This window comes from Drosophila subpulchrella, unplaced genomic scaffold (assembly GCF_014743375.2).
Source record: "Drosophila subpulchrella strain 33 F10 #4 breed RU33 unplaced genomic scaffold, RU_Dsub_v1.1 Primary Assembly Seq73, whole genome shotgun sequence".
NCBI lineage: Eukaryota > Metazoa > Arthropoda > Insecta > Diptera > Drosophilidae > Drosophila > Drosophila subpulchrella.
The window spans coordinates 478,380-500,181 of NW_023665709.1; the positions used below are offsets into that span (position 1 = coordinate 478,380).

The 21,802-nt window shown below is 40.3% G+C and overlaps 2 protein-coding genes across 2 annotated transcripts in view; both read right to left on the reverse strand.

The window, feature by feature from the left end:
• LOC119562618 (odorant receptor 42a-like) overlaps nucleotides 1-9,583 on the reverse strand; it is a 119,924-nt gene extending 110,341 nt beyond the window's left edge. The window contains 2 exon segments of the mRNA XM_037875843.1: nucleotides 8,809-9,535; nucleotides 9,538-9,583. Coding sequence (XP_037731771.1) covers nucleotides 8,809-9,535; nucleotides 9,538-9,583 — 773 coding nt within the window.
• A 2,361-nt stretch (nucleotides 9,584-11,944) lies between these two features.
• LOC119562617 (odorant receptor 42a-like) lies at nucleotides 11,945-15,832 on the reverse strand. The gene is made up of 3 exons (XM_037875841.1): nucleotides 15,057-15,832; nucleotides 12,150-12,213; nucleotides 11,945-12,088 (listed from the first exon to the last, which is right to left on the reverse strand). Exons 1-3 carry the CDS (start codon nucleotides 15,830-15,832, stop codon nucleotides 11,945-11,947), a joined length of 984 nt encoding a protein of 327 aa, XP_037731769.1.
• Nucleotides 15,833-21,802: the final 5,970 nt, after the last annotated feature.

The following is a 21,802-nucleotide window of genomic DNA, read 5'->3' on the forward strand; positions in this document are numbered from 1 at the left end:
TGCCTTATAGCTCTCCGGTATTTAAATTGACAATTGAGACCCTATCCTGACCTACATTATATCAAATAAGCTTCCAAATCTTACGCTATCATTATGGGACAAAAACCTATCTTCTTTTTTGATTACCATCGATCTTTAGAGGTCGTCCAATTTTTGCTAAGATTAATTCGTAATTCTTAATAATACATAAAACATTATTCCCAATAGTATAAGAAAATATGTTTCATATTACTTTTCCACCAATTTTCCGATCGTTCCTATGGTAACTATAAGATACAGTCGTCCGATTTTGATAAAATTAAAGCCGAAGTTTGTATACCTTTGCAGCCATAATTATTAAATTTAAAAATACAAAAAATGATATTCCCAATAGTATAATCCATATGATAATCTAAATGTTGATTTTAGTAAGAATCAATATGCACACCTATATGAAATGTATACAAGATTTCAATCCAGTTACTATAATCGTGAATCACAACCATTTTTGACCCCAAATGAATTTCAATTGAAGGCCCCTATTATTGTGGTTGATCTTTCATATCAAAACGAATCAGTGATAACTGGTCCTATTGATGTGAGAATTTCAATAGAACTGAAGACACCAAGTCATGAAAATACCCAAGCTTACTGTCTCCTCATACATGACCGTTTAGTTGAATATAACCCATTAAACGGACTAGTACAACGAGTTGTTTAACATTAGAAAAATGTTGAAAGATACTGTTTCGATTGATGTTCAAGGTTTCTTTGATAATAATAATAATTTTATTCTAAAGGAAATTGGAATTGTATTCGAAAAAGATCAAAACTTGAATAATAGTTTTTTAATAGAACCACCATATGATTTTACTTTGCCAAATGCAAAATCTCGAAAGACTGCAATTTGGTTAACCAATACACATCACAAAATTTTTTGGAACGATGGAGAAAATAGTTTTCCACAAACTCGAAAGTATCTAAGGACAATTACAAGCGGAAAACAAATTATTTGTAAAGGTGTGGAAAAGAAACGATTTCTACAGAAGTTTTTTGGGAGTCGTCAGCTCATTGATATCGAGGAAATGGGCTGTCCGTCATAAAACAGGTTTAAAGGAAACCGGTTTCCCTATTGTGAAACACACCTTAAGGGAGGGGTTTGTGCTCTTAACAATGCATACAATATTTTGACATTTTTTAAAAGTAGCTCCAAAACAATAAAATAATTTTTATACATCATTTTAAAGTTGAGACTAGATGTGTAAAGACCTACAAGAAAATAAAATTAACAAAATGAAATTTCATGAGAAAATTGACCAATTTATTGAACAATTTAAAGGACAGATAATTGGTCAGCATTTTCAATACCTTCAAAACACAAAAACTATGTTAATGAATCGAGGTGGACATGATCTAAAAATTACGAATTATGGTGAACACTTTACATTTTGTAATCCAGAAATGACGTCGGAAATGTGCGCCTGCTTATTCTATGCAAATCGCCGGAATCAAAGCAGAAAATTAATTTCTATATCGAATAAAAACGTTCACAATACCAAAATAAATGAATAAATGTATTATTATGCTACAAAATAAACTTCTGACTTTTTATTTCGAGTTAAAATTACAGGTACGGAGAATGGAAAATATTTCCTTGACTGAGATATGTCGGCTACTTGCGAGTTGTTGCGCGGTCGTGATTTCAACCCCTATTATGGGAACGTATTAGAGCTAGCAGTCAGCCGTGAGGTCGTTGGCGTGAGGCCCATGATCTTGTCAATGAGCGTGCGCCTTCAGGCTTGTGCATGTGTCCCTTTTATTGCGGTCAGGTAATTGACAGGTGCGCATGTTCGGGTAGCTCTTGCTTGAATCCCTTTTATGACATGTTTATGACCCATTTGTGGAAAGGAGAGAATCTTAGAGAATTTACCAGTTAAACCTTCTGGGGCGGAAACAAAAATGTGTATTTGAAAATATTCCACATCTGAGAATCATTAACTTGTGAAATTTATTTTAATGGGGTTCTTTTGATTTCTAAATTAGTTTTACAATCATAGGAAACATTATTCCCCAACATGATCGGACACGTTCCTCTAAGATAACCATCTTTGAATACTTTGGGTGTGCGACCTTTCACACGTGCACAGCAACACCTGTGATAATGAGGCAAAAGGGTACGTGATCACACCTTTCCCCAACATGATCGGATATGTTCCTGTAAGATAACAACCTTTGGATACTATGGTTGTACGACCTTTCTCACGTGCACCTTTCTCACCTGACTATTAATTGCACATAATGAGGGGAAGGATACATGATCAATATTGTCACATGGGGATGTGGGGGCGATGGGGGCAATTAAGTATACTCTTTATAGACATGATCGTGACATTTTTATGAGTTCAAAGTCCATTAAAATCACTTAATTTATTGGATTATGCTAATTTGCCCAGAACCCGCATACGTTAATGAGTGGTGGGGAAGGGGGCGGGGGCCATTAATATGCTAATTGTCCCAGAATCCGCGTTTCCATACTACTAGGATCATAGAATATATTTAACGTTAGGTCTAGTTTTAGGTAACAACTTAGGCTTTAATACCATATTGGGTTTTACATTATCATTTGCGTCGAAATATAATTGTAGGTTTTGCAAAATGCTAAAAGAGGAAGCTGCATATTCGCATAAAGAGATCGTTGAAGCTTTTAGAAATGCAAGTAACTACGCGACAGATGTGGCGTCACTAAACGTTTTAGAAACTGGCATTAAGTCAGCATGCATTTTAAACGATCTTAGTCATTTTTCAGCAGTTCAAAACTTTTCCGTTGACATTTTGCACTACGTTTTTGAGGGAACTCTTTAATGTGATGTGGCCAAATTTTTCTCTTTTATATAAATGAAAAAACATAAGATTTAGAAATTGTAAATCAAAGAAAAATGAATTTTCCACCATATCAAATTAGACACTTGAGGAAAATAAATACACTGCAAGAGAAATTCTAACTTTTATTACTTATATTCCGTAAATGGTGGAAGATCCTATTGCACCAAATTGTTCCGTTTGGAAGTTTGTAATTAATCTTTTAAGAATAATTGCTTACATTACCCTTTCTGAATATTCTTCAAAAGAATTGAAGATATTAAAAGAAGCTATAGAATATTATAAAAAAGAATACACATTCTTTTTTAAGGACACCTTAAGACCAAAATTTCACTTCTTGAATCATTATTTAAGAATTGTTAGCGAGTAAGGACCCTTGAAGTATCAATGGACCTATCCGTTTGAATCAAAGCACAAAACTTTAAAGTCTATATACTTTATGGGGTCGGAAACGATTCCTTCTGCCTGTTACATACTTTCCGACGAATCAAGTATACCCTTTTACTCTACGAGTAATGGGTATAAAAAGGGATTTTTCTTTATGCAGTTGATCCGGAGTTTGCCGCATATGAAATTAAAGAAATATGTTTTGAAGAAAATAAAGTCGTTTTTTTATGCGTTGCCGTTGATGTGAAATACAGCACCCATCTAACATGTTTTGAAAAATTAGGATATTTAAATATAAAATTAATAAAACAAAGCTCAATTACAAATCCTCCCATTCAATCGCATAAGCTTAACGATAAGACCTACCTAAAACCTAAAATGTATTTTTAACAAATGTAATTAATTATACCCGATACTCTTAGAGTGAAATGGTATACAAGAATCGTCGGCAAGTATGTAAGGTCTAAGGAAGTGGCCAAAGGGAACAGTTCCTTTTCGAAGGGGAGGGGCTGGAGTCTAAGGATGTGAACCTCCTTCGCAAACCCTCCGCTCGGGAATCAAATAAGTTGAATATTTTAATTTTCTGACCCCATAAAGTATATATATTCTGAATCAGGATCACTAGTCGAGTCGATCTAGCCATGTCCGTCTGTCCGTCCGTCCGGATGAACGCTGAGATCTGGAAAACTTTAAGAGGTAGGCTGTTGGGATTTGGCATGCAGATTCCTGAGCTTCTTACGCAGCGCAAGTTTCTTTCAGCAGAGTACCACGTCCACTTTAACGCCCACAAACTGCCCAAACCTGTGACGACCACATTTTTCATGCTAGATAAAAAATTTTAACTGAAATTATTATTATGAATTAGTCTCGTCAATACCTATCGATTGACCCAAAAAAAAGTTTGCTACGCCCACTCTAACGCTCATAACGCTTAAATCTGTATACCGCCAACATAACCATATAATGAGATCGCGGTTAGGTGACGCATTTCAATCTCGCTTTGCTGCTAGCATATCTTTATTTCTCTCGACTGTAGCGTTCTTCGTTGTTTTAATATAAATATTTTATTTTAAAGTAAGTTAATATATAAGATAGATTTAAGTATCTTATCCTAATTAATCACAAAATAAAGAGGAATATGTAAATATATTTTTGGGAAAAAAACCGGTCTATTAAATTTAAGAAATTATATCATATTTATTGAAAATATATTTCTTGAGCAATGAAAGCACATTTATATTTTTAATTTTTCTTCTGAGTGTTTTCATTACACTAAACATCCGTGTTATCCAACTACTATATAAACATTTGTCTATTTAATAAAAAATCACTTATCAACGCAACTTATAAATCCGCGGTTCTACTGCCTAACTCTTGGAATAGGTCTCGTAGTACAACACAGCGCAGTTCCAGCATCGCGCGACGCGATCAACGTTCTTCCATCAAAGCGTCCCCGTGCCTGCGACAAGTTCTCACTACCTCCTTGTCACGCGGCGTAACCCAGAAGTGCCTTCTTAGGTTAGACACAAATATAATTTTAACTGTGTTCCAGCTGCGTGTATACAATTACATATTTCTAATACAGTCCACTTCAACTGTTTTTCTCTACCTACAAATTTATTTAGAATTAAATTATTTACACATACATTAACAATCCGAGTCTAAAGTCCTCCGAAAATTTTTTTCGCTTAAATTTCCAAACTAGTGCCGAGGCTCATTCCATAGTTTCAAAGTTCCCACTCACCAACGATGGCTTTCGCTCAGCATGGGACAAGGTTGTTTAACTGCCTTATAGCTCTCCGGTATTTAAATTGACAATTGAGACCCTATCCTGACCTACATTATATCAAATAAGCTTCCAAATCTTACGCTATCATTATGGGACAAAAACCTATCTTCTTTTTTGATTACCATCGAACTTTAGAGGTCGTCCAATTTTTGCTAAGATTAATTCGTAATTCTTAATAATACATAAAACATTATTCCCAATAGTATAAGAAAATATGTTTCATATTACTTTTCCACCAATTTTCCGATCGTTCCTATGGTAACTATAAGATACAGTCGTCCGATTTTGATAAAATTAAAGCCGAAGTTTGTATACCTTTGCAGCCATAATTATTAAATTTAAAAATACAAAAAATGATATTCCCAATAGTATAAGATAATATGTCAATCAAGAAAGGAAGTTAACTTCGGCAAGCCGAAGATTGTATACCCTTGCAGCTTTAATTATTAAATTTAAAAATATAAAAAATGATATTCCCAATAGTATAAGATAATATGTCAAAAAACACCGAAGCTATAACTTGTTTCATATTATTTTCCCACCAATTTTCCGATCGTTCCTATGGCAGCTATATGATATAGTCTTCCGATTTTTGATATAATTTAATTCGAAATTCAAAACTAATTAAAAAATTTTATTTCCAAGCTAAGGAGGTTATATGTTTAATAAGAAAGTAAGTTAACTTCGGCAAGCCGAAGCTTATATACCCTTGCATCTATAATTATTAAATTTAAAAACACAAAAAATGATGTTCCCAATAGTATAAGATAGTATGTCAAAAAACACCGAAGCTATAATTTGTTTCATATTATTTTCCCACCAATTTTCCCATCGTTCCTATGGCAGCTTTATAATATAGTCGTCCGATTTTGATAAAATTAAATTCGAAATTCAGAACTAATTAAAAAATGCTATTTCTAAGTGTTGGAGGTTATATGTTGAAAAACACCGAAGCTATAATTTGTTTGATATTATTTTTTCACCGATTTTACGACCGATCCTATGGCAGCTATATGATATAGTCGTCCGACTTTGATAAAATTAAATTCGAAACTCAGAACTTATTAAGAAATGTTATTTCAAAGCGTAGGAGGTTATATGTTAAAAAACACCGAAGCTATAATTTGTTTCATATTATTTTCCCACCAATTTTACGATCGTTCCTATGGCAGCTATATGATATAGTCGTCCGATTTTGATAAAATTTAATTCAAAATTAAAAACTAATTAAAAAATGTTATTTCCAAGCTTAGGAATTTAGTATACCCTTTTACTCTACGAGTAACGGGTATAACTACACTCTAAGAGTAACATTAATAAATATTGTAGTTATTCCTGTTACTCGTAGAGTAAAAGGGTTAATCTACGAGTAACGGGTATAACTACACTCTAAGAGTAACGTTTATAAATATTGTAGTTATTCCTGTTACTCGTAGAGTAATAGGGTATACTAGATTCGTCGGAAAGTATGTAACAGGCAAAAGAAAGCGTTTCCGACCCCATAAAGTATATATACTCGTGATCAGGATCACTAGCCGAGTCGATCTAGCCATGTCCGTCTGTCCGTATGAACCCTGAGATGTCGGAAACTATAAAAGCTAAAATACTGGGATTAGGCATGCAGACTCCTGAGATTCATGCGCAGGGCAATTTTGTTTCAGCAGAGTGCCACGCCAACTTTAACGCCCACATACCGCCCACAAGCTTCAAAAAATCGTAAGTATGAACGTGGATATCTCAGAAACTATCAAAGATAGAGAACTGGGATCTCAGATTTAGATTCCGTAGCCTTGTACGCAGTGCAAGTTTGTTACGCGAATATACCACGCCCTTTTTAACGCACACAAACGGCCCAAGCCTGTGGCGCCCACAATTTTCATGCTAGATAAAAAATTTTAACTGAAATGTATTGGTCTCGTCAATACCTATCGATTGCTTTTTGCCACGCCCACTCTAACACCCATAACGCTTATATCTTTCTACCGCCGGTAGGTGGCGCATTTCAATCTCGCTTTGCTGCTTCCATATCTCCACTTCCCTTTGGTCCCTTTAGCTGAGTAACGGGTATATGATAGTCGTGGTACTCGACTATAGCGTTCTTTCTTGTTATACTCGTTACTCGTAGAGTAAAAGGATATACTAGATTCGTCGGAAAGTATGTAACAGGCAGAAGGAACCATTTCCGACCCCATAAAGTATATATATTTTGATCAGGATCACTAGCCGAGTCGATCTAGCCATGTCCGTCTGTCCGTCTGTCTGTCCGTCCGGATAAACGCTGAGATCACGGAAACTATTGGAGCAAGGCTATTGAGATGCGTATTTCTGAGCTTCTTACGCTGCGCTAGTGTGTTTCAGCAGCGTGCCGCGCCCACTCTAACGCCCACAACCCGTCCAAAACTGTGGCTCATACAGTTTTGATTATAGAATAAAAATTTTAACTGAAATGTATTGTTCTCATCAATACTTATCGATTGACTCAAAAAAAAGTTATCCACGCCCACTTTAACGCCCACAAACTACCCACTAGCTTCAAAAAATCGTAACTATGAATGCGGATATTTCGGAAAACATCAAAGATAGAGAATTGGGATTTAAGATTTAAATTCCGTAGCTTTGAGCGCAGCGCAAGTTTGCTACGTGAATATGCCACGCCCACTCTAACGCCCATAAGCCGCCCAAGCCTGTGGTGCCCAACAATTTTTACAGCTAGATAAAAAATGTTATCTGAAATGTATTAGTCTCGTCAATACCTATCGATTGACGCAAAAAAGTTTGCCACGCCCACTCTAACGCCCATAACGCTTAAATCTGTCTACCGCCCACATAACCATATATTGAGATCAGGGGTTGGTGGTGCATTTCAGTCTCGCTTTGCTGCTTGTATATCTCCATTTCCCTTTTGTCCCTTTAGGTGAGTAACGGGTATCTGATAGTCCAGGAACTCGACTATAGCGTTCTTCCTTGTTAGAGTTGTATATAAATGGTCAGAAAAATTTCTAAGTCGACCACGGCTAAGACTAATTTGAAGTTTTTACAATAACCGGAAACCGCAAAAATCTCGCCCTAAAGCTTAAAATAAGTCTTAAAGTGTAGCCCATGGTCGACTTAGTATATTTTCTCACCATTTTCTCATGGAAATTAAACATAACAACTAATCATAACTTTTTAAGATTTACTTAAAATTAAAAAAAACTACGATTATTTTTGGAATAGTAAATATTACTCAAAATAATCATAGGAAAATTATTTTTTGGTAAAACTTATAATTATTGCCTGGTTTATGCTATGCCTATTTCATATTTTTTGATATTTTTATAGAACTGTAAACTAAACTTTACTCTGCAAGTTGGCTGTGCCTCAACGAAATCATGAAACGGTGTTTATGTACACTCGATTTTGTTCATTTCATGATATGATTTCATATAGCATAAACGCGGAAATTGTTTCCGAGATCACAGCGTTCACACGGACAGACGGACAGCCTGACATGGCTAGATCGACTCGGCTAGTGATCCTGATCAAGAATATAAGTGCTTTATGGGGTCGAAAACGCTTCCATTTACCTGTCACATCCTTTTCCGCGAATACAATATCCCCTCTTACTCTTTAGGAACGATTATAAAAAAAAACCAAAGAAAGAAACTGCCTGGGAAAAAGTTTAAATTTAAAGTCGGAGAGTAACACTAAGAGAATTTGCTATCAACAGCTTGGCAGCATTTCATGATTCTTATGTCGTAAACTAGTATTATAAAAAGTTCGAGGTCACTTACCGCAGTATAACCTTGTGGTCATGTATGCATTCCACTAGTCGCTCGAATCGCTGTTCCGTGCTCTTCGAAGGATCTGTGCCAAGACGCCGGAGACGCTCCGCAAAGATAGACATATGTGCGCTAAGCACAAGGACGAAGTTAACAGGATAGCAATCCACACAGACATCCTGAAAACAGGCACCAGCCATGGCGAAGAACTCCAGGCCGGCCTGCAGGGCGAGGTGCAACCTGCTGGATCGCCAGTCCAGGAACGGATAGTAATTTTGGTAAGGGGGCCTTCCAATAAATATAGCTGAAAGGAATGTATTCGTGGCGTAAACCATGTAGACTGCCATGAAAAAAAAAAAGATCCGGTTGCTAAGGGAGACAGCGCGGTGAATCTGTAGTCGCTCGCCGGGCTCTGTGAGACGTTTATCCATCTCGTCGAGCATAGCATTAGCCTCGTCAAAGCGTTTGACCAGTGCCCACTCAATCAACACCTTGGTGGAGCAGGACCACGCGTTAAACGCCACCTGGAGCGAAGTAAGAAACTCTCCTGGCGAGAACTCCGACAAATGGCTGATGTAGCCCGTGAGAAATCCAATGGGCTGGTAAAATGTGGAACAGAAATTTAGGGCAAAGGACCAAAGGACGTAGGCCACGAAGAACTTTGCAGGGGGCTTGCGTACGCCCATCAGGAAGATGCAGCGCAGCAAGTACAGGGTCGCATCACGCGAGCGAACTGGGAGTCCACCGATTGCGTAAACAGGGCCGGAAAGATTCTTTGCAGCTCCATCGTGATTGCACTCGAACTTAAATCATTGAATTATTGTCTTGGCAGCACAATCCTTTTATATGGAGGCCAGTAGCGTGATTATAAGCTCATCAATCGCCGGCTTAGGTAATTTATGAATGACACTTGAAAAATAAATTAGCGGGAGGGTAACAAAGTTCTCAAGACTCTGCCGCGCATAGATTCCTGTACCCTTCTCTCCTTTAAGCTAAAGCAATGTAGAGTGTTTATACAATCCAAAAGACCTACCAAAAATCAAATTGCGTTAGACACCCAATGCTTCGCAGAAGTGTAAAAGTTTACACTTGTACATAAATAAATGATGATTCGACACACTGAATAACCGAGCAGGCTGCATCCGTTCACAAGCAAAGGGATTTTAGTTTGGGTGGCTCCATATTCCAGACGGGTATCGCTTTCATCGGGTTGACAATACATTCGACTTAATAAATATACAGAGAAAATTCTGACAACTAGAAATGTACGTTTCTCTTCTCACATAGGATATTTAGGCTTAAAACCTTTTTTAGTTGAATTGACGACAAGAAAACAGCCCTTAAACTTTAATAGAATTCATTGTCTTTTTTCACTTTACAAATGCATTTCAGTATTATAACCCATCTAAAATATATCTAAGCAACTGTGTTAAAAACACCCTCGCCCAAAAGCAAAAACTTTATATAAAAACAAGGAAGAACGCTATAGTCGAGTGCCTCGACTATCAGATACCCGTTACTTAGCTAAAGGGACCAAAGGGAAATGGAGATAAGCAAGCAGCAAAGCGAGATTGAAATGCGCCACCTACCGGCGGTAGTCAGATTTAAACGTTATGGGCGTTAGGGTGGGCGTGGCAAATTTTTTTTTAATCAATCGATAGGTATTGACGAGGCCAATACAGTTCAGTTAAAATTTTGTATCTAGCATGAAAATTGTGGGCGCCACAGGCTTGGGCGGTTTGTGGGCGTTAAAGTGGGCGTAGCATATTCGCGTGACAAACTTGCGCTGCGCACAAGGCTACGGAATCTAAATCTGAGATCCCAATTATCAATCTTTGATAGTTTCCGAGATATCAACGTTCATATCTACGATTTTTTGAAGCTTGTGGGCGGTTTGTGGGCGTAAAAGTAGGCGTGGCAAACTTTTTTTTTATCAATCGATAGGTATTGATGAGAACAATACATTTCAGTAAAAATTTTTATTCTAGCATCAAAACTGTAGGAGCCACAGTTTTGGGCGGTTTGTGGGCGTAAGAGTGGGCGTGGCACTCTACTGAAACAACCTTGCGCTGCGTAGGAAGCTCAGGAATCTGCACGCCAAATCTCAACAGCCTAGCTCTCATAGTTTCCAAGATCTCAGCGTTCATCCGGACAGACAGACAGACGGACAGACGGACAGACGGACATGGCTAGATCGACTCGGCTAGTGATCTTGATCAAGAATATATATACTTTATGGGGTCGGAAACGCTTCCTTCTACCTGTTACATACTTTCCGACGAATCTAGTATACCCTTTTACTCTACGAGTAACGGGTATAAAAAGGAAGAACGCTATAGTCAAGTTCCTTGAGATATGCAAGCAGCAAAGCGAGTTTGAAATGCGCCACCTACCGGCGGAAGACAGACTTAAGCGTTGTGGGCGTTAGAGTGGGCGTGGCAAACTTATTTTTTGGTCAATCGATAGGTATTGATGAGAACCACACACTTCAGTTAAAATTTTTAACCTATCATCAAAACTGTAGGAGCCACAGTTTTGGGCGGTTTGTGGGCGTTAGAGTGGGCGTGGCACTCTGCTGAAACAAACTTGCGCTGCCCAGGAATCTCAGGAATCTGCATGCTTAATCCCGCGACGAGCATCCATAACCCCCTCGTCCCGCGAGTGACCTGCACCTTGCCAAGCTAAACTAGGCAAGAACAGAACTGTAAACTAAACTTTACTCTGCAAGTTGGCTGTGCCTCAACGAAATCATGAAACGGTGTTTATGTACACTCGATTTTGTTCATTTCATGATATGATTTCATATAGCATAAACGCGGAAATTGTTTCCGAGATCACAGCGTTCACACGGACAGACGGACAGCCTGACATGGCTAGATCGACTCGGCTAGTGATCCTGATCAAGAATATAAGTGCTTTATGGGGTCGAAAACGCTTCCATTTACCTGTCACATCCTTTTCCGCGAATACAATATCCCCTCTTACTCTTTAGGAACGATTATAAAAAAAAACCAAAGAAAGAAACTGCCTGGGAAAAAGTTTAAATTTAAAGTCGGAGAGTAACACTAAGAGAATTTGCTATCAACAGCTTGGCAGCATTTCATGATTCTTATGTCGTAAACTAGTATTATAAAAAGTTCGAGGTCACTTACTGCAGTGTAACCTTGTGGTTATGTATGCATTCCACTAGTCGCTCGAATCGCTGTTCCGTGATCTCCGAAGGATCTGTGCCAAGACGCCGGAGACGCTCCGCAAAGACGAAGTTAACAGGATAGCAATCCACACAGACATCCTGAAAACAGGCACCAGCCATGGCGAAGTACTCCAGGCCGGCCTGCAGGGCGAGGTGCAACCTGCTGGATCGCCAGTCCAGGAACGGATAGTAATTTTGGTAAGGGGGCCTTCCAATAAATATAGCTGAAAGGATTGTATTCGTGGCGTAAACCATGTAGACTGCCATGAAAAAAAAAAGATCCGGTTGCTAAGGGAGACAGCGCGGTGAATCTGTAGTCGCTCGCCGGGCTCTGTGAGACGTTTATCCATCTCGTCGAGGATAGCATTAGCCTCGTCAAAGCGTTTGACCAGTGCCCACACAATCAACACCTTGGTGGAGCAGGACCACGCGTTAAACGCCACCTGGAGCGAAGTAAGAAACTCTCCTGGCGAGAACTCCGACAAATGGCTGATGTAGCCCGTGAGAAATCCAATGGGCTGGTAAAATGTGGAACAGAAATTTAGGGCAAAGGACCAAAGGACGTAGGCCACGAAGAACTTTGCAGGGGGCTTGCGTACGCTTATCAGAAAGATGCAGCGCAGCAAGTACAGGGTCGCGTCCCGCGAGCGAACTGGGGAGTCCTCCGATTGCGTAAACAGGGCCGGAAAGATTCTTTGCAGCTCCATCGTGATTGCACTCGAACTTAAATCATTAAATTATTGTCTTGGCAGCACAATCCTTTTATATGGAGGCCAGTAGCGTGATTATAAGCTCATCAATCGCCGGCTTAGGTAATTTATGAATGACACTTGAAAAAGGAATTAGCGTGAGGGTAACAAAGTACTCAAGACTCTGCCGCGCATAGATTCCTGTACCCTTCTCTCCTTTAAGCTAAAGCAATGTAGAGTGTATACAATCCAAAAGACCTACCAAAAATCAAATTGCGTTAGACACCCAATGCTTCGCAGAAGTGTAAAAGTTTACACTTGTACATAAATAAATGATGATTCGACACTGAATAACCGAGCAGGCTGCATCCGTTCACAAGCAAAGGGATTTTAGTTTGGGTGGCTCCATATTCCAGACGGGTATCGCTTTCATCGCGTTGACAATACATTCGACTTAATAAATATACAGAGAAAATTCTGACAACTAGAAATGTACGTTCCTCTTCTCACATAGGATATTTAGGCTTAAAACCTTTTTTAGTTGAATTGACGACGAGAAAGCAGCCCTTAAACTTTAATAGAATTCATTGTCTTTTTTCACTTTACAAATGCATTTCAGTATTATAACCCATCTAAAATATATCTAAGCAACTGTGTTAAAAACACCCTCGCCCAAAAGCAAAAACTTTATATAAAAACAAGGAAGAACGCTATAGTCGAGTGCCTCGACTATCAGATACCCGTTACTTAGCTAAAGGGACCAAAGGGAAATGGAGATAAGCAAGCAGCAAAGCGAGATTGAAATGCGCCACCTACCGGCGGTAGTCAGATTTAAACGTTATGGGCGTTAGGGTGGGCGTGGCAAATTTTTTTTTAATCAATCGATAGGTATTGACGAGGCCAATACAGTTCAGTTAAAATTTTGTATCTAGCATGAAAATTGTGGGCGCCACAGGTTTGGGCGGTTTGTGGGCGTTAGAGTGGGCGTGGCATATTCGCGTGACAAACTTGCGCTGCGCACAAGGCTACGGAATCTAAATCTGAGATCCCAATTATCAATCTTTGATAGTTTCCGAGATATCAACGTTCATATCTACGATTTTTTGAAGCTTGTGGGCGGTTTGTGGGCGTAAAAGTAGGCGTGGCAAACTTTTTTTTATCAATCGATAGGTATTGATGAGAACAATACATTTCAGTAAAAATTTTTATTCTAGCATCAAAACTGTAGGAGCCACAGTTTTGGGCGGCTTGTGGGCGTAAGAGTGGGCGTGGCACTCTACTGAAACAAACATGAGCTGCGTAAGAAGCTCAGGAATCTGCACGCCAAATCTCAACAGCCTAGCTCTCATAGTTTCCAAGATCTCAGCGTTCATCCGGACAGACAGACAGACGGACAGACGGACAGACGGACATGGCTAGATCGACTCGGCTAGTGATCCTGATCAAGAATATATATACTTTATGGGGTCGGAAACGCTTCTTTCTACCTGTTACATACTTTCCGACGAATCTAGTATACCCTTTTACTCTACGAGTAACGGGTATAAAAAGGAAGAACGCTATAGTCAAGTTCCTCGAGATATGCAAGCAGCAAAGCGAGATTGAAATGCGCCACCTACCGGCGGAACACAGATTTAAGCGTTATGGGCGTTAGAGTGGGCTTGGCAAACTTATTTTTTGGTCAATCGATAGGTATTGATGAGAACCACACACTTCAGTTAAAATTTTTAACCTATCATCAAAACTGTAGGAGCCACAGTTTTGGGCGGTTTGTGGGCGTTAGAGTGGGCGTGGCACTCTGCTGAAACAAACTTGCGCTGCCCAGGAATCTCAGGAATCTGCATGCTTAATCCCGCGACGAGCATCCATAACCCCCTCGTCCCGCGAGTGACCTGCACCTTGCCAAGCTAAACTAGGCAAGAACAGAACTGTAAACTAAACTTTACTCTGCAAGTTGGCTGTGCCTCAACGAAATCATGAAACGGTGTTTATGTACACTCGATTTTGTTCATTTCATGATATGATTTCATATAGCATAAACGCGGAAATTGTTTCCGAGATCACAGCGTTCACACGGACAGACGGACAATCTGACATGGCTAGATCGACTCGGCTAGTGATCCTGATCAAGAATATAAGTGCTTTATGGGGTTGAAAACGCTTCCATTTACCTGTCACATTCTTTTCCGCGAATACAACATCCCCTCTTACTCTTTAGGAACGATTATAAAAAAAAACCAAAGAAAGAAACTGCCTGGGAAAAAGTTTAAATTTAAAGTCTTAGAGTAACACTAAGAGAATTTGCTATCAACAGCTTGGCAGCATTTCATGATTCTTATGTCGTAAACTAGTATTATAAAAAGTTCCAGGTCACTTACCGCAGTATAACCTTGTGGTCATGTATGCATTCCACTAGTCGCTCGAATCGCTGTTCCGTGCTCTCCGAAGGATCTGTGCCAAGACGCCGGAGACGCTCCGCAAAGATAGACATATGTGCGCGAAGCACAAGGACGAAGTTAACAGGATAGCAATCCACACAGACATCCTGAAAACAGGCACCAGCCATGGCGAAGTACTCCAGGCCGGCCTGCAGGGCGAGGTGCAACCTGCTGGATCGCCAGTCCAGGAACGGATAATAATTTTGGTAAGGGGGCCTTCCAATAAATATAGCTGAAAGGAATGTATTCGTGGCGTAAACCATGTAGACTGCCATGAAAAAAAAAAAAATCCGGTTGCTAAGGGAGACAGCGCGGTGAATCTGTAGTCGCTCGCCGGGCTCTGTGAGACGTTTATCCATCTCGTCGAGGATAGCATTAGCCTCGTCAAAGCGTTTGACCAGTGCCCACACAATCAACACCTTGGTGGAGCAGGACCACGCGTTAAACGCCACCTGTAGCGAAGTAAGAAACTCTCCTGGCGAGAACTCCGACAAATGGCTGATGTAGCCCGTGAGAAATCCAATGGGCTGGTAAAATGTGGAACAGAAATTTAGGGCAAAGGACCAAAGGACGTAGGCCACGAAGAACTTTGCAGGGGGCTTGCGTACGCCCATCAGGAAGATGCAGCGCAGCAAGTACAGGGTCGCGTCCCGCGAGCGAACTGGGGAATCCTCCGATTGCGTAAACAGGGCCGGAAAGATTCTTTGCAGCTCCATCGTGATTGCACTCGAACTTAAATCATTGAATTATTGTCTTGGCAGCACAATCCTTTTATATGGAGGCCAGTAGCGTGATTATAAGCTCATCAATCGCCGGCTTAGGTAATTTATGAATGACACTTGAAAAAGGAATTAGCGTGAGGGTAACAAAGTACTCAAGACTCTGCCGCGCATAGATTCCTGTACCCTTCTCTCCTTTAAGCTAAAGCAATGTAGAGTGTTTATACAATCCAAAAGACCTACCAAAAATCAAATTGCGTTAGACACCCAATGCTTCGCAGAAGTGTAAAAGTTTACACTTGTACATAAATAAATGATGATTCGACACTGAATAACCGAGCAGGCTGCATCCGTTCACAAGCAAAGGGATTTTAGTTTGGGTGGCTCCATATTCCAGACGGGTATCGCTTTCATCGCGTTGACAATACATTCGACTTAATAAATATACGGAGAAAATTCTGACAACTAGAAATGTACGTTCCTCTTCTCACATAGCATATTTCGGCTTAAAACCTTTTTTAGTTGAATTGACGACGAGAAAGCAGCCCTTAAACTTTAATAGAATTCATTGTCTTTTTTCACTTTACAAATGCATTTCAGTATTATAACCCATCTAAAATATATCTAAGCAACTGTGTTAAAAACACCCTCGCCCAAAAGCAAAAACTTTATATAAAAACAAGGAAGAACGCTATAGTCGAGTGCCTCGACTATCAGATAACCGTTACTTAGCTAAAGGGACCAAAGGGAAATGGAGATAAGCAAGCAGCAAAGCGAGATTGAAATGCGCCACCTACCGGCGGTAGTCAGATTTAAACGTTATGGGCGTTAGGATGGGCGTTTCAAATTTTTTTTCAATCAATCGATAGGTATTGACGAGACCAATACAGTTCAGTTAAAATTTTGTATCTAGCATGAAAATTGTGGGCGCCACAGGCTTGGGCGGTTTGTAGGCGTTAGAGTGGGCGTGGCATATTTGCGTGACAAACTTGCGCTGCGCACAAGGCTATGGAATCTAAATCTGAGATCCCAATTATCAATCTTTGATAGTTTCCGAGATATCCACGTTCATATCTACGATTTTTTGAAGTTTGTGGGCGGTTTGTGGGCGTAAAAGTAGGCGTGGCAAACTTTTTTTCTATCAATCGATAGGTATTGATGAGAGCAATTCATTTCAGTAAAAATTTTTATTCTAGCATCAAAACTGTAGGAGCCACAGTTTTGGGCGGTTTGTGGGCGTATGAGTGGGCGTGGCACTCTACTGAAACAAACTAGCGCAGCGTAAGAAGCTCAGAAATACGCATCTCAATAGCCTTGCTCCTATAGTTTCCAAGATCTCAGCGTTCATCCAGACAGACAGACAGACGGACAGACGGACAGACTTACAGACGGACATGGCTAGATCGACTCGACTAGTGATCCTGATCAAGAATATATATACTTTATGGGGTCGGAAACGCTTCCTTATTCCTGTTACATACTTTCCGACGAATCTATTATACCCTTTTACTCTACGAGTAACGGGTATAACAAGGAAGAACGCTATAGTCAAGTTCCTCGAGATATGCAAAGCGAGATTGAAATGCGCCACCTACCGGCGGAAGACGGATTTAAGCGTTATGGGCGTTAGAGTGGGCGTGGCAAACTTATTTTTTGGTCAATCAATAGGTATTGATGAGAACCACACACTTCAGTTAAAATTTTTATTCTATCATCAAAACTGTAGGAGCCACAGTTTTGGGCGGTATGTGGGCGTTAGAGTGGGCGTGGCACTCTGCTGAAACAAACTTGCGCTGCCCAGGAATCTCAGGAATCTGCATGCTTAATCCCAGTATTGTAGCTTTTACAGTTTCCGAGATCTCAGCGTTTATACGGACAGACGGACATGGCTAGATCGACTCGGCTAGTGATCCTGATCAAGAATATATACACTTTATGATCGACTCGGCTAGTGATCCTGATCAAGAATATATATACTTTATGGGGTCGGAAACGCTTCCTTATTCCTGTTACATACTTTCCGACGAATCTATTATACCCTTTTACTCTACGAGTAACGGGTATAACAAGGAAGAACGCTATAGTCAAGTTCCTCGAGATAAGCAAAGCGAGATTGAAATGCGCCACCTACCGGCGGAAGACGGATTTAAGCGTTATGGGCGTTAGAGTGGGCGTGGCAAACTTATTTTTTGGTCAATCAATAGGTATTGATGAGAACCACACACTTCAGTTAAAATTTTTATTCTATCATCAAAACTGTAGGAGCCACAGTTTTGGGCGGTATGTGGGCGTTAGAGTGGGCGTGGCACTCTGCTGAAACAAACTTGCGCTGCCCAGGAATCTCAGGAATCTGCATGCTTAATCCCAGTATTGTAGCTTTTACAGTTTCCGAGATCTCAGCGTTTATACGGACAGACGGACATGGCTAGATCGACTCGGCTAGTGATCCTGATCAAGAATATATACACTTTATGGGGTCGGAAACGCTTCCTTCTGCCTGTTACATACTTTTCGACGAATCTATTATACCCATTTACTCTACGTGTAACGGGAATAACTACAATATTTATAAACGTTACGCGTAGAGTGTAGTTATACCCGTTACTCGTAGAGTAAAAGGGTATACTAGATTCCTCGGAAAGTATGTAACAGGCAAAAGAAAACGTTTCCGACCCCATAAAGTATATATACTCGTGATCAGGATCACTAGCCAAGTCGATCTAGCCATGTCCGTCTGTCGGTCTGTTCGACCGTTCGGATAAACGCTGAGATCCCGAAAACTACAAAACCTAAAGAGCTTTGATTTGATATCTAGATTCCTGAGCTTTTTGCGCAGCGCAAGTTTGTTTCAGCAGGGTACCACGCCCACTTTAACGCCCACAAGCCGCCCACAAGCTTCAAAAAATCGTAGATATGAACGCGGATATCTCGGAAACTATCAAAGATAGAGAATTGGAAAATTTGTCACGCGAATACCCAATATAATACCCGCCATAGAGAATACCCGCCCAAATCTGTGGCGCCCACAATTTTTACGTTAGATAAAAAATTTTAGCTGAATTGTTTTAAGCTTGTCAATATCTATCGATTAATTCAAAAAAAGTTTGCAACGCCCACTCTAACGCCCGAAAATCGCCCAAATCTTTGGCGCCCATAATTCTCATGCAATACAAAAAATTTGGACTGTAATGTATTAGTCTCGTCAATACCTATTGATTGACCAAAAAAAAGTTTGCCACAATCCATTAATTGCCATTACAATCTCGCTTGCTGCTTTCGTATCTCCATCTCCCTTTGGTCCCCTGAGCTGAGTAACGGGTGTCTGGTAGTCGAGGTACTCGATTAAAGCGTATAAGGCGTCGGAATCTAAATCTGAGATCGTAATTCTCTATGTTTATTAGTTTCCGAGATATCCGCGTTTACACTTACGATTTTTTCGATAGGTATTGATCAGAACAATACAATTCAGTTAAAATTTTTATTCTAGCTGTAGGCGCCACAGTTTTGCGCGGCTTGTGGGCGTTAGAGTGGGAGTGGCACACTGACGAAATAAACGTGCGCTGCGCCGGAATCTCTGGAATCTGCATGCCTAATTCCAGTATTTATAGTTCCCGAGATCACAGCGTTCTCGCGGACTGACGGACAGACGGCCATGGCTAGTTCGACTCGGCTAGTGATCCTGCTCAAGAATATATATTCTTTATGGGGTCGCAAACGCTTCTTTCTACCTGTTACTCACTTTCCGACGAATCTAATTTACTAGACGAGTAACGGGTATTGTTAACTACACCAGTATATATCTTAAGCATGTTAAAGTATCCGGTTTAATTTAAATTTTTTCAATTTGTATTTAAAATATGAAGGATAATAGGTATTTTTTACCCGTTACTCCTAGAGTAAAAGATTCGTCGGAAAGTATGTAACAGGCAGAAGGAAGCGTTTCAAACCCCATAAAGTATATATATTCTTGACCAGGATCACTAGCCTAGTCGATCGAGCTATGTCCGTCTGTCTGTCTGTCCGTCTGTCCGTCTGTCCGTATGAACGCTGAGATCTCGAAAACTATAAGAACTAGGCTGTTGGGACTTGGCATGCAGATTCCTGAGATTCTTTCGCAGGTTTCAGCAGTGTGCCACGCCCACTCTAGCGCCCACAAGCCGCCCAAAACTGTGGCTACTACAGTTTAAATGCTAGAATACACATTTTAACTGAAATGTATTTATACCCGTTACTCGTAGAGTAAAAGGGTATATTAAATTCGTCGGAAAGTATGTAACAGGCAGAAGGAAGCGTTTCCGACCCCATAAAGTGTATATATTCTTGATCAGGATCACTAGCCGAGTCGATCTAGCCATGTCCGTCTGTCGGTATGAACGCTGAGATCTCGGAAACTATAAAAGCTAAAATACTGGGATTAGGCATGCAGACTCCTGAGATTCTTGCGCAGGGCAAATTTGTTTCAGCAGAGTGCCACGCCCACTCTAACGCCCACAAACCGCCCAAAACTATTGCTCCTACAGTTCTGATGCTAGAATAAAAATTTTAACTGAAATGTATTGTTCTTATCAACACCTATCGATTGACCAAAAAAAAGTTTCCCACGCCCACTTTAACGCCCACATACCGCTCACAAACTTCAAAAAATCGTAAATATGATCGTGGATATCTCCGAAACTATCAAAGATAGAGATTTGGGATCTCAGATTTAGATTCCGTAGCCTTGTACGCAGCGCAAGTTTGCTACGCAAATATGCCACGCCCCTTCTAACGCACACAAACGGCCCAAGCCAGTGGCGCCCACAATTTTCATGCTAGATAAAAGTTTTAACTGAAATGTATTGGTCTCGTCAATACCTATCGATTGATTTTTGCCATGCCCACTCTAACACCCATATCTGTCTACCGCCGGTAGGTGGCGCATTTCAATCTCGCTTTGCTGCTTCCATATCTCCACTTCCCTTTGGTCCCTTTAGCTGAGTAACGGGTATATGATAGATAGGCAGAAGGAACCATTTCCGACCCCATAAAGAATATACATTTTGATCAGGATCACTAGCCGAGTCGATCTAGCCATGTCCGTCTGTTCGTCTGTCTGTCCGTCCGGATAAACGCTGAGATCACGGAAACTATAGGAGCAAGACTATTGAGATGCGTATTTCTGATCTTCTTACGCTGCGCTAGTGTGTTTCAGCAGCGTGCCGCGCCCACTCTAACGCCCACAACCCGTCCAAAACTGTGGCTCATACAGTTTTGATGGTAGATTAAAAATTTTAACTGAAATGTATTGTTCTCATCAATACTTATCGATTGACTCAAAAAAAAGTTATCCACGCCCACTTTAACGCCCACCCACAAGCTTCAAAAAATCGTAATTATGAATGCGGATATTTCGGAAAACATCAAAGATAGAGAATTGGGATTTAAGATTTAAATTCCGTAGCTTTGAGCGCAGCGCAAGTTTGCTACGTGAATATGCCACGCCCACTCTAACGCCCATAAGCCGCCCAAGCCTGTGGTGCCCAACAATTTTTACAGCTAGATAAAAAATGTTATCTGAAATGTATTAGTCTCGTCAATACCTATCGATTGACGCAAAAAAGTTTGCCACGCCCACTCTAACGCCCATAACGCTTAAATCTGTCTACCGCCCACATAACCATATATTGAGATCAGGGGTTGGTGGTGCATTTCAGTCTCGCTTTGCTGCTTGTATATCTCCATTTCCCTTTTGTCCCTTTAGGTGAGTAGCGGGTATCTGATAGTCCAGGAACTCGACTATAGCGTTCTTCCTTGTTTGAGTTGTATATAAATGGTCAGAAAAATTTCTAAGTCGACCACGGCTAGGTCTAATTTGAAGGTTTTACAATTACCAGAAACCGCAAAAATCTCGCCCTAAAGCTTAAAATAAGTCTTAAAGTGTAGCCCATGGTCGACTTAGTATATTTTCTCACCATTTTCTCATGGAAA